Raw genomic sequence first — 12942 nt, 5'->3', positions numbered from 1 at the left:
ACTAATTCTTTCTCCTGCTCCACAGAAAATACCTTTCGATTTTCATAGTTTGGTGTCAATCATTCACTGGAACCTCATTTAATGTTTTGAACATATTGTCGAAGAGTAGGGTAAGGTATTGAATGAGATTTAGCTGCTTGGGGAACTGCCTACCCTTATTAAGAACATCCTGTACAGCTTCTTGCATAACATCATGGTCAGTTTTAACTCTGTCCGTCCTTCTGCAGCACAAACAAACCATCTTCAAACTTGATAGTATAAAACAGGACTGCTGAACGTCTGTAATTTCAATGCCTTAAATATCTACACATATGTATTTACCCATGCTAAGGAAATAACGTACAGAGTGCTTGTATTGCAAAGTTAAAATATTCCTGGGGCACAATGGACTACCCTGGGGCACAACAAACCATGGCTCATTGTGCCCCGGGAGAGCTTGGTTCAGTGTGCCCCAACAGTACATATTTCAAACAAAGCTCATATGAGGTTATGTATGAACATTGTTAATATTTGAATATCTATATCATTAAAATACAGTATTGATATTGTTACAATGACATACTTTCTCTAAAATCTGGTGACAAAGGATTGAACAAAATTCAATCTATCTACGTCTCCAAAAATTACTTCACTATCGTGAAACTAACACATCACCAGTACAACACTAATGGCGGGAACTAGATCCTGCAGAAAACAAATGACAGTCGATAGAGCAGTGCTGACAACATATGCACAGAGGAAAAAATAATTTACCACCTTACACTGAAATTAAGCTACCTGATTCATTGTGCTCTGTGGTTCAGAGTGCCCCACTCTCCCCTAAAGTTAATCACTTTAGTATACTACCTAAACAAACCTTTACATTGACTTGTCGTTCCCCCGAGAAACCTTGACTTTGACTTCCCATTCCGTTCTGATTCGTTGATGCACTGCATTGATGCCACTAATTAGAAATGCAATGGAATGTTGGAACGTCCTATTCCGTTCCATCAAGTGCGAATCGTTCAGATATGCTGCCAACGTCGATCGGTGTCTGGTTTCCAGTGATGATATGCCGTCTCACTCATAAACATGGATCCTTATACCTCCATGCTCATAAATCTGTGAAGTGTGAAGTTCATCTTTGGACTGTGCCATGTACACAGAAGAAAAGATCGAAGATCTTTGTCATTGTCACTGCTAGGTCGAGTACAGTGCGCGTTGGATATACTGAACTTGCATATTTTTTTACTTTCTTTTTATATAATTTTGATTGTGTGTTGCGACATTGTTATTATTACGGGCTTTTGACATATTTTTCGATAGCAGTAAAAAAAAAAAAAAAGTGTTTCACAACGTGTAGTCTTCTGCATCGTGTGTTTTAGAACTGCGCTGTGTAGAAGTATTCTGCTGGATTTTTATAAAGACTAATTCTTTTCACATGACATTTTACTGGTTTTAATGTGTATCTGCCGTTGAAGCTGAATAAAAGTTTAGTGAATACCATGAGTATAGAGAGTGCTTCGAAATACGTGTTAACTTTTAGTTTTTTACTCCTATTCAGCTGTGGTATAACGGCAGAATGGAATACACAGGACTATATGAAGAGAGAACATTCGCTTATAAAACCTTACCAAGGTGAACAAATTAATATATAAATGCGATTATATCTTGGTTTTTGAATTGTAATTTAATCAAGCGTTTGCACGACAGGTTCTGGAATGACTATACCTTACTGGGATTTTTCGGGCAATACAATGGTGACGAATAACTATGTCAGGCTAACACCAGATCAGCAGAGCAAGCAGGGATTATTATGGAACACTGTGGTAAGTTTATTTGGCGAAAATACAGTAACTGTTTTGCATGCTTGATAAATACATACACCTTGGGGACGTAAGTACGGCGCTTGACAACCATTGTCATAAAATATTAGACTGTAATTAATGGTGATCGTTTGGGCACAACTGTTAGGTATCACAATAAATTGGCAGTGCATTATGCAGAATATTTCATTTAGCTACATACATTTTAGTTACAATAATCGCATTCGTTTCTTTGATGGCGTTGTTGCACATCCCAGACCGTTTATTAATAGTGAGGTTGAGTTTGTGACGCGATCAGCAGCATCATCTTTTTATGAGATTAATTCTAACATATTAAGAGAAGACTGTTTTACTTTCTTCATTTGACCAGTACCAATATAGTGGTTTTTAAACAAGACAGAACAATAGCAGATATGGTGGAAGCTCATGGTCAGTATTGAGTTGAATGTAGCCTGTATTTTATGGGTCCAGTATGACTGTGTTCATGCACATACAGTATGGTTTGTATTAAAATGAAGTTAATGTATTACTCTTTTTCTGTTACGGATAGCTTACAGAATAATATAGAAGTTTAAACAACAGCTTAGTCTTCTGGGTTTACAAATGAACAAATTTACATCAGCCCACAATGTAGCAGCTTTGAACTCTACTTTTACAGTCCCTCAACTTTTTGAAAGGCTTACACCTAATCGTGAAACCACGCCAGTTAGTAAAAAGACGATTGACACCATCAGAATGTTTTGTTGCTCATTCATAGAAGCTTTGCAGTGATTACAGTTCCACCCCTTAACCTACCTATGCCACGATTCCACTTCATTACACCCTGAACGTCAGGTAGCTACAAACCATTTATTGTGAGTTGTTACAGGGTTCTGTCAGTGCGTTTGTATTTTCAAACAGTCCTGTGTAGCCATCTGGGAAAAAAGATCCTGGTATAAAACTTGTTCATTCATTGTCACTAATTTTGTGTGTGTGTGTGTGTTTGACAAATTTTTTGTTATGTGTGCCTCACTTTGTCTTCTGCGATCTTGTTTGAAGGTATCAATTCAAGCATTGGTGGTTAAGCACCCGAGTTTGCAATTTCCTGCTGTTGCAGCCCAGGTATTTGGATTTTTGTTTGTCCTCTTGAAGGAGGGTTTGTTGATTAAGTTCAGTTTGCTTTGTGAGATGGATACAGTTAATCAATGTGAGCCTGTGACTAGTTTGTTGATGTAATTTGTAGTAAAGAGTCTTAGGTTTTGCAATAATGGCGTAGGATTAAGATAACTGTTTGGTAGGCTCTACATCAGCAGGTTCATAGAAGTACAAAGATCCTTGTAAGAAATAAACAGTGGAAGTAATAAGATTCTGTTTTCGATATCCTATCAGAAATGTCATGTGGTGGGCATATGTCCGAGGCAGGAGAAGTGATCTCAGAACATATATACCATAGTCCAGGTACAGCTTGTACTACCACTTTGGTTTTCATGTTCACAGTGAAGCTAAGTTACTCGTATGTACTCTTTTGTAGCTCATTGGGTGCTTTATATATTGTCATCTATTGCATATCTCTTACACTGGTTCCCTCCATTAATCTATTAAAACAAATTCTGTCCTGATTAAAGAGTTGCCAGTCAAATTGGTATCTAATTTCCATTTTGGAAGTCTAGCTGGTAAAGTTCAGTTTCTGAGAATTAAGATTATAAATGTGATTCATGCTTGGTTCTCTTGCAGATGTGCTCTTAGGTTCCTGCCTAAACACACACTCAGAAATAGTGACAAATTCGGAATAAAAAGAATAGATTGCACCAGTTACTAAGACAACCACATACAACATTTAATAACAAGCCACTTACATGCTTCACATTATAAACTCATGATGTCGTGACTCAAGGCAGAGAATTGCAATTCCACACTAGAATTGACATAGGAAAGGGAATGTGGCAGCAGTGGGTTATACAGAGTCAGTCAGAGAGCAGTAAACATGTTTTAAAATGAGAGACGAAGGAAAATTGTCATATCTTCAGGTCACTGTACCACAACCTCCGAAATTGTAGCACATGTGGAAGAAACGGGTAAATATTTTGACAACCAAGATCATTAATTTATTTTGACCTGTGCCTTTAGGTCCCAGCTTTAACAACAAACTTGTAATATGTACAGAAAAAAAACTGCCACATATTTGTGACAGACAAGATTATAAACGTAACAGCAGCTCATTACAGTTTAACTTGCAGCTATTTAAGCTGTGCCTCACAGTCTCGTGATTTGTCACATACTCTTTAAAAAAGAATGGTTTCAATTTGGCACTAGAAATTTATTCTCTTTTTCTTGCCTCTCAATGGTTGCATAAAAATGTGCTTATGTTTCATAAGTTAAGTTGTAGTGCGACCTCCAGATGTGACCAGATGTGAGGAAGAGGATGCCTGCAAAAAACTTGAATAACTGTAAGTAATCACTTATTTGTATAAAAAGCAGAACACGTGTTTTTCTAGATTCCACTAAAGATGCCTTAAAGTAAAAGGCAAAGTGTGTGTGGAACAAATGAAACAAAGGCCAGTTTTTATTTTTAAAACAAGTAGAGGGCTGAGATAGTTTGATTGGAGCTGTCAAGCCTGCTGCAATGGAATACTTGGGACGTTTGTTTTTATTTTAAGTTGTAGGTGGAAAGTAGTGGTATGTGGGTCCTGAGGGGTGAACGGCAGTTGTAGGACCTTGTGAAGGGATTTGCGGGTTTTAGATTGTCTGCATCTCAATCTTGATGTAAGGAATAGGATAATGAGGTATAGTTTGGCATGTGTAAGTATTCTAAAGCAGTGAAAGCCAATCAATCTCCCATGTACACAACACAGTGGCAGAGCCTTTGTCAGCAGAGAACATGTTTATAGTCTCTCATCCTTGGTCCACATCAAACAACAGTATACCCACATCCATAATCAATGCTTTATCTACACAAAGCACAAAATTCCATACAACCCTGGCATTTGTGGTCAGAAAATTGGTTTCAACACGAAATTCTACAAAGACCATACCAGTAACCTCTCTCAGGTTCCACTTAAGCCTTGATACTTCGAGTATTCAGGTGTGACTATGGCTTTCTCAAGTCAAGCCTTCAAATAAGAGCTTGTCACACTGACAACCAATGCTACACCACCCGATGTCATCTTCTTTCACCCTTCTGACCTCTGTAACATCCTTGTATGTTTCTCCTACCTTTGTAATCATTTCTGCTGTAAAAGTTGCCCCATGAACCTACCTACAACAATTTTTGTAAGATATTTCTTGAATTTATTGCAAATCTGACAAAAAAGAGTTTCTGTATTTTCTTCCTTCTAGTTGCCTTCTTCTCTAACGTACTCGTTACCACATAGATGGGGTGCAGCTCTCGCCTTATCCACATTAAAACAGTATAAATTCACACACATTGCACTAATCTCTTTCTGATTTATCCATCCTATAAATGCAACCATTCTTTCCTCATTCCTTTTCTGGATGTATATAACTTATTCACAGCAGAATCCACTTTACATTTATTCGCTGTCATCCAGTGTGTCCCTAAGGTACACCAAACGGATAACAGTTGAATTACCAGGAAACTTCGCTCACACTCTTTGCTCTCAATGTAAAACTTCAAGTATTTTTTATTCTTAACAAGCTTGCTACTAGTTCCCGCATCACTGATGGTATGACACTCACAAGAAAAGATAGGATATGTGCAGACTAACTTAACTGTAGAGGCAGTTTATTGAATAGTGCTTTGATCTGACTCCTGCTGTTTAAAAGTCCACCATAATTAATACTGGGAACGTTAATGTTGATGACGTGACATTAGCACATCTTCAGTAATCACTTAACACTCTCACATTATCACCTCTTAGATCATAATCTGTATCACGGTGCATATTAATAATGAAAAGTACCGACTTTTTAACTGCAGTTTCAATTTGAGTGACATGAAAACTTTATTTAGTTTAACTCCGATGGCCAGGCTGGCGCTTGTCTGTCATTATGCCTATTATTGTTCGGCCCTTAATCCTCTCCATAATGATTGCGATCTTCTGTAATGGAGAGTGGCATTATTTTACTCGGTTAGTTGATTAACATTCAAATGCTGCCCTTGGTTATGTAGGGAGCCCATGGAAGGGAAACAGAATGGGGCTAGACAACAGAATTGCAACAAGCCTGACCTGTTGAAGCAGCAGCTCCACAGCTCTGAGCGATTACCTCAGACCAGAGGTGTAATAGCGATGGCGTAACAGAAGGCAGGGCCTCTGTGGTATCAGTGCCCTGACTGCCATATGGCTAAGACAGGGCACTGTTAAGTGTTACATTTTAGAAATCAAAACTGTTGCACAACGGGGGATAGCAAAGTCTGTGTGAATACCTCTAATTTTTAGATAGGCGTATGCAGTCTGGCAGCCACCATCTAAGAGTGAAGAGCTATACCAACAGCAAGGTGACATCAGTCTGCAAGCTGCCACTCTGACTCTAGTTCTGCTAAGAGCTGGCCTAGCTGCTGACTGAGCACCTTCCGATCTGTGGACCCGCTGCAGCCTCCTATCTTGATGGCCTACAGTTCGGGCCCAGGGCACTGCAGCTATTCACTTGTCTAGCTTGGGCGGGCAAAGGCCGATACTGTTCGCATGCTGCTTGCATGTGCGGGCATTGTGACCGAAAGCCAGTTCCGCTGCAGTGGGTCATCGGCGCAATTCCGAGTGCCTCAGTGCACTACGTCGTGGATAGCTCTTCCCCATCTGCATTGTGAGGTGCTGCTAACACTGCTGCTCTGGCTGAGCAGACCATAGCTGTGAGGCAACCTGCTAAAGGTACACCTCTCCAGGCTGGGGCACACCGGAGCACTGTCATGATTGTTTGAAACAAGGAGTAATAAAATGTCTGATTAACACTCTAAGCGCCAAGCCCGTAAAATTTACGGGCCTGGGATCGCGCGAAAATCACCAAGCCCGTAAAATTTACGGGCCGCTACATTTAATTTCATTCAAAACACTGCAACGTTATTTCTACGGGTTTGGCCAGCGCTATACGTTTTTCAGATGTTTATTAACAAAATGCGTCCATAGATGTCACGGCAGCGCTGTAATTCATGTTAAAACTTATCTTTGCGTTCTCAGTCTGTATATCATTCAGTTGTTTGTCATCATGTTTCGGCGCGGTTTATCAGACGCAGAAATTGCGGATTTGATCAATCATAGCGACACTCTGGATAATGTAGAGAGTGATTCAGACGATTCTGAATGCAATGGTGTGTTTGAAGGTACGTATTTCCGAATTTTCCACGTAATTGTGCAGTACGCACATATCTGTTGAACATGTGTAAACGATGTATGTAGTTACACATAATGTGATATTCTTTTTAGAAGACGAGATTGATGACAGTTTGTCTTCAGATGAAGACGAGAATGATGTTGAAGGTGTTGCTTCAAATCCAGCAGCTGTGCCGTATCCGAAAGACAGTGAGTGGACTGCAGTTGACACCTACCGACCTCTGCCTGTCAACACGACACCCAGGCAGATACTAGTGGATATTGATGAGTCGAGTTCTGTACTGGATTGCAGTAAAGTGTTCCTTACTGACAGTGACGTAAATGAACTCAAGAGACAGACAAATTTGTATGCATCACAGACAATACAGAAGAAAAGAAGAGGAAATAATCTGAAGCCCCATTCAGTTTTGAGTTCGTGGAAGCCAGTGACTATAAGTGAGATGAGGCGTTTCTTGGGTATTATTTTCCACATGTGTGTTTCGAAAAAGCCAAAAATTGCGGACCATTGGAGCACTAATCCTGTTCTTAGTTGTAACTTTTGTCCCCATGTCATGAGCCGTTTGCGTTTCACTCAGATACTGTCATGCTTGCATCTTGTTGACAATTCAAATCAGAAAAAACCAGGCGAAGATGGATTTCATCCACTTTACAAAGTTTTGCCATATTATAATAATTTGAAGGAGCGATGTATCCAGGCATATCGTCCCTCAGAAAAAGTGACAATTGATGAAGGAATTTGCCCATTTCGAGGTCGTGTGAGTTTCCGTGTTTACATGCAAAATAAGCCTCATAAGTATGGACTGAAAGTATATGCTGTTGCTGAAGCCAGTAGTGGCTATGTTGTAAATTTTGAAGTTTATGCTGGTAAGCATATTGTTGACAATTCTTCGTCTGCGGTTATTTTGCGATTGTTGTCTGACAGCAGCTTGCTGAACAAAGGCCACACTGTGTATTTAGATCGATTTTATTCCAGTCCAGAGCTATTTCAGCAACTGGCAGAGAAAGGCACTGGAGCTGTTGGTACTGTGAACAAATCCAGGAAAGGATTGCCTAAAGATTTAGTATCTGCTAAGCTGAAAAAGGGCGAAATGTCTTTTCGGCGTAAAGATAATGTATTGGCAATGAAGTGGAAAGATAAGAGAGATGTGTATACATTGTCTACAAGGCATCAAGCAACATTTGGTACGCATACTAAGAGAAATGGGTCTGTAGTATTGAAACCACTTCAGGTACTTGATTACAACCTCAATAAAATTGGAGTGGATATTGGAGACCAACGCCTGCAGTACAATCCGTTCCAGCACAGAACTGTGAAATGGTGGCGAAAATTATATTTCCATTTGCTGCTTATGGGAGTATCAAATGCATTTTGGCTGTACAATGCAGTGCACAGGAAGAAAATTACAATAACAGACTTTATAACAGTGCTTGCAGTTCAGCTTGTTGAAGACGACACACTTGAATTCATTCCAAGAAATGAAGGAACTGTAGGTCGGCTAACAAAGAGACATTTTTTGCAGCACATACCTGCAACTACTAAGAAGTATGCTGCTCGTGTGTGTCACGTGTGCAGTTCCAGGAGCAAGAAACAGAGTGGCAAGGCTTCTCGCAAAGAGACACGATACGAATGTGAACAGTGTGGCGTTGCACTCTGCCTGGAACCTTGCTTTAAAATTTTCCACACTAAAAAACAATATGATTCTGTGTGAAATTTATATGTAATACTGTATACTATCAGAAACATGTAATGTAGTGCCACAATTTTGGTTAAAAATAAATCACAATTGTATTCCCTTATTCGTATGACTTTTTCTAAATTCTTAAAACATCTAAGTGATTTCTATAACTGTACCTTAAAGCTGTGCATTGTAAAGTAGTTTCTTTCACTCAGAATTAAAGTAGAAATGTGCAGCTTCAAGATGGTACCAAATTTGCCACAATCCAAACAGTAGATTTGATGCAGTAATTTTTTTAATATTGGTAAAATTGCCCGGTTTCTAGGGACGGGTGCATAAAATAGGCCTGGTACAGAGAGTGTTAATAATGTTTCCCTGATTGAAGTTTTTTGAGCTGTTATTGTTGCCCTGGTGCTGTTCTTGATCCCCCATCCCCCACAAAATTGAGAGTCCAAGATACATGGTGTTTCTGTGCTGGAGGTTTTCTAGCTTGGTTATACCCTTTTCTGATTAGTCAGCTGAGGATGTATTGTCTTCTCTAGATGATCTGTATCAGCAGCAGAACTCGGATTTTGAACAGGCAAATGACTAAGTGACTCTTTACAGGGGATGCAAAGCATTTGTAAAGCTGATATTCCGGAACACCTCAGGTGTACAAGAAAGAGTGAAGCTGCGGTTTTAGCAGATGGTTTATCCGCTAGAGAGAAATAAGGAACCATTCTATTCTGCTGTGAGTTCATGCATGTGCAGTAGAAGAGGTGCATGCACAAAACACGACTCTTTGAAGGGCTGTTGGCTTGTTATTGTTTTCACTGGTGGACAGTAGACGAGAAATACATGGACCCTTACTCTTTGGCTGTTGTGCGATATGTTCTACAATTTTTCAGCGAGTAATTTTTAAAAAATGCAGTAACAAAACAAATGAAGGTTCTCTTTTTTGTATTGCTGTTGAGAAAAAGTAAATGTCTAATGATAGCTTCTTATTGTAAAAATGGAATGAAACAAAGTATGTATGTTGTTGTTGTGGTCTTCAGTCCTGAGACTGGTTTGATGCAGCACTCCATGCTACTCTATCCTGTGCAAGCTTCTTCATCTCCCAGTACCTACTGCAGCCTACATCCTTCTGAATCTGCTTAGTGTATTCATCTCTTGGTCTCCCTCTATGATTTTTATCCCCCGCGCTGCCCTCCAATACTAAATTGGTGATCCCTCGATGTCTCAGAACATGTCCTACCAACCGATCTCTTCTTCTAGTCAAGTTGTGCCACAAGCTCCTCTTCTCCCCAATTCTATTCAATACCTCCTCATTAGTTATGTGATGTACCCATCTAATCTTCAGCATTCTTCTGTAGCACCACTGAGGTGTGCAGCTGGGAAAGGTGTCTATATGATCCTCTAGATACACTGTCCCACAATAAGGTACATCTACAAATGTTTAATTCTGTGTTTATATGTTTTATGTAAATGTGCATGTGATTTTGCTTTTGATACTGTATGTATCATCTTAATTGTTGAAAGTACAAAATGTGTTTGATTTGATTGCATCTTTTGTATCATTTTAGCATACCAGGAAGGATAGTATTGAGAGAATAGCCACAAGAGTCAGAGGAGTTGTGCCGGCAATGACCATTGAAAACAGTGAAAACTGTTTTGCAACTTTGCGGTCATGCTGTTGTGAAATAACTTCCCTCATTGTGTCACTTGTGTGAAGCCAACACCTTGTTGCAGTCTTTTTTGATCTACGCAAAGTGTATCACAGCACCTGGCGACATCATATACTTGCTACATTATATGGGTGGGGTCTCCAAGGCCTGCTCCCTATTTTTATCCAGAATTTTCTGTTGTTCCGTACTTTCCGTGTCCGAGTTGGTGCCTCCCATAGTTTCCCCCATATCCAGGAGAATGGGGTCCCGCAGGGCTTGTATTGAGTGTAACCATTAACGGTCTAGCAGGAGCTGTAGGGCCGTCAGTCTCACCCTCTCTGTATGCAGACGACTGCTGCATTTTGTACTGCTCCCCCAGTACTGGTGTTGCCGAGCGGTGCCTACAGGGAGCCATCCATAAGGCGCAGTTATGGGCTGTCACCCACGGCTTCCAGTTGTCGGCCACTAAGTCGTGTGTCATGCACTTCTGTTAGCATCGTACTGTTCATCTGGAACCATAAATTTACCTTCATGATGATCCACTCACTGTAGTGGAGACATACCGATTCTTAGACTGGTTTTCGACTCCCGATTGACTTGGCTACCTCACCTTCGTCAGCTTAAGGGGAAGTGCTGGCAGCACCTCAACGCCCTCCACTGCCTTAGCAACACCACCTAGGGTGCAGATTGCTCTACACTGCTGCAGCTCTACAAAGCCCTTGTTCAATCCCGCTTTGACTATGGGATCCTTATTTATGGTTTGGCGGCACTCTCAGCATTGCGTGTACTTGACCCAGTGAACCACTGTGGCGTTCACCTAGTGACGTGAGCTTTTAGAACAAGTCCGTTGACCAGTGTCCTTATGGAGGCGGGAGTCCCTCCATTGCAGATCCGACGTTCACAACTGCTCGCCAGTTACGTTGAACACATTCGTAGTTCTCCTGAGCATCCGAATTACCGTCTCCTTTTTCCACCCATGGCAGTCCGTCTCCCGCACTGGTGTCCCAGGTCAGGGCTAACGATTGCGGTTCGCGTGTGATCCGTTCTGTCTGAACTGGAGTCCTTCCCTTTACCACCTCTCATCCAGGTCCGTCTGCATATACCTCCATGGTGTGTACACCTAGACTGTAGATTTGTTTGGACCTTTTGCATGACCCTAAGGATTCAGTTACTCCTGCCACTCTCTGCTGACACTTCCTCTCAATTCTTGACATGTTCTAAGGCTGTGAAGTGGTTTACACAGACGGCTCGATGGCCGATGGTCATGTTGGCTTCGCCTCCGTCCACAGAGGCCATTTTGAACAGCGTTCCTTGCCTGATGGTTGCAGTGTATTCACTGCAGAGCTGGTGGCCATCTCTCGTGCACTTCAGTGTGTTGATTCATGCCCTGAGGAATCATTTCTTGTGTGTACTGACTCCTTGAGCAGCCTACAAGCTATCGCCCAGTGCTACCCTCGCCACCCTGTGGTAGCGTCTGTCCAGGAGTCCATGTATGCCCTGGGCCGGTCCCATCGTTTTGTGGTGTTTGTCTGGACCTCAGGATACGTCGGCATCCCAGACAATGAACTTGCCAACAGGCTGGCCAAACAGGCTACACTGAAACCGCTTCTGGAGATGGGTATCTCTGAACTTGACCTGCGTTCTGACTTACGCCATAGGGTTTTTCGGCTTTGGGAGACAGAATGGCGTAACAGTACACACAACAAACTCCATGTCATTAAGGAGACTACGAATGTGTGGAAGTCTTCCACACGGGCCTCTCGCAGGGAATCAGTTGCCCTCTGCCGGCTCTGCATTGGCCACGCTTGGGCGACCCGCGGTTACCTCCTGCGCCGTGTAGACCTGCCTGAATGTCGGTGTGGCGCCCGGTTAACAGTGGACCATATTCAGGTGCACTGTCCCACTTTGGCTGGCCAATGAAGAAATCTTGGGTTACCGGACTCGTTGCCGCTAATTTCATCTGACAACGCCTCATTGGCTGATTTAGTTCTACGTTTTATTTGTTAGTGTGGGTTTTATCGTTTGATCTAGCGCATGTCCTTTGTCGCTCTGTGTCCTCCATCTTATTGCTTCTAGGGTGGAGTTTTAATGTGTTGCGGAGTGGCTGGCTTCTCCTTTTTTATTCTCATGGTCGACCAGCCATGGTAACCTGCTTTGTTGTTTTAATCTCTTCATCCCATTTATTGCATTTATGTGGTTTTCGTGCCCTCTTTTGTTCATTTACATGTTTGTTGCCCTTCATCGTTCTTCTGATTTTTCCTTTCATTCTGTTTTGAGTTGTTAGTCTCAGGGGTTCTCTTCTCACACTTGTGGCATTCTTTAATTCAGAACAAGAGACCGATGACCTCGTAGTTTGGTCCCTTTCTCCCTCTTTTAATGCAACCAACCACTTGGGTGTCAGGATCTAAGTCAGTGTTCCTGTTCTTTAGATGACTTTGTGGTCATTAACATTTCTATCTTTTTGAGGTATTAGTTTCAGTTAATCCTTGAGTTAGACAATTTCGTAGTGACCTCTTGGTTTCATTTAATGTAGTGAAGAATCAGGAGTGCGGTT

At 41.4% G+C, this 12942-nt stretch overlaps 1 protein-coding gene across 1 annotated transcript in view; it reads left to right on the top strand.

Annotated features, from left to right (window-relative positions):
• Window positions 1-1159: 1159 nt before the first annotated feature.
• LOC126473776 (vesicular integral-membrane protein VIP36) overlaps window positions 1160-12942 on the top strand; it is a 91557-nt gene continuing 79774 nt past the window's right edge. Inside the window, exons 1-2 of the mRNA XM_050101042.1 lie at window positions 1160-1617; window positions 1693-1808. Of these exons, the coding sequence (XP_049956999.1) occupies window positions 1485-1617; window positions 1693-1808 (249 nt within the window). The 5' untranslated portion in view covers window positions 1160-1484. The remainder of the gene's footprint in view (window positions 1618-1692; window positions 1809-12942) is intronic.

The sequence above is a fragment of the Schistocerca serialis genome, chromosome 4 (genome assembly GCF_023864345.2).
Source record: "Schistocerca serialis cubense isolate TAMUIC-IGC-003099 chromosome 4, iqSchSeri2.2, whole genome shotgun sequence".
Lineage (NCBI taxonomy): Eukaryota > Metazoa > Arthropoda > Insecta > Orthoptera > Acrididae > Schistocerca > Schistocerca serialis.
Note: the sequence above shows the minus strand (reverse complement) of the source record. Positions and strands in the feature narration are given on the sequence as shown.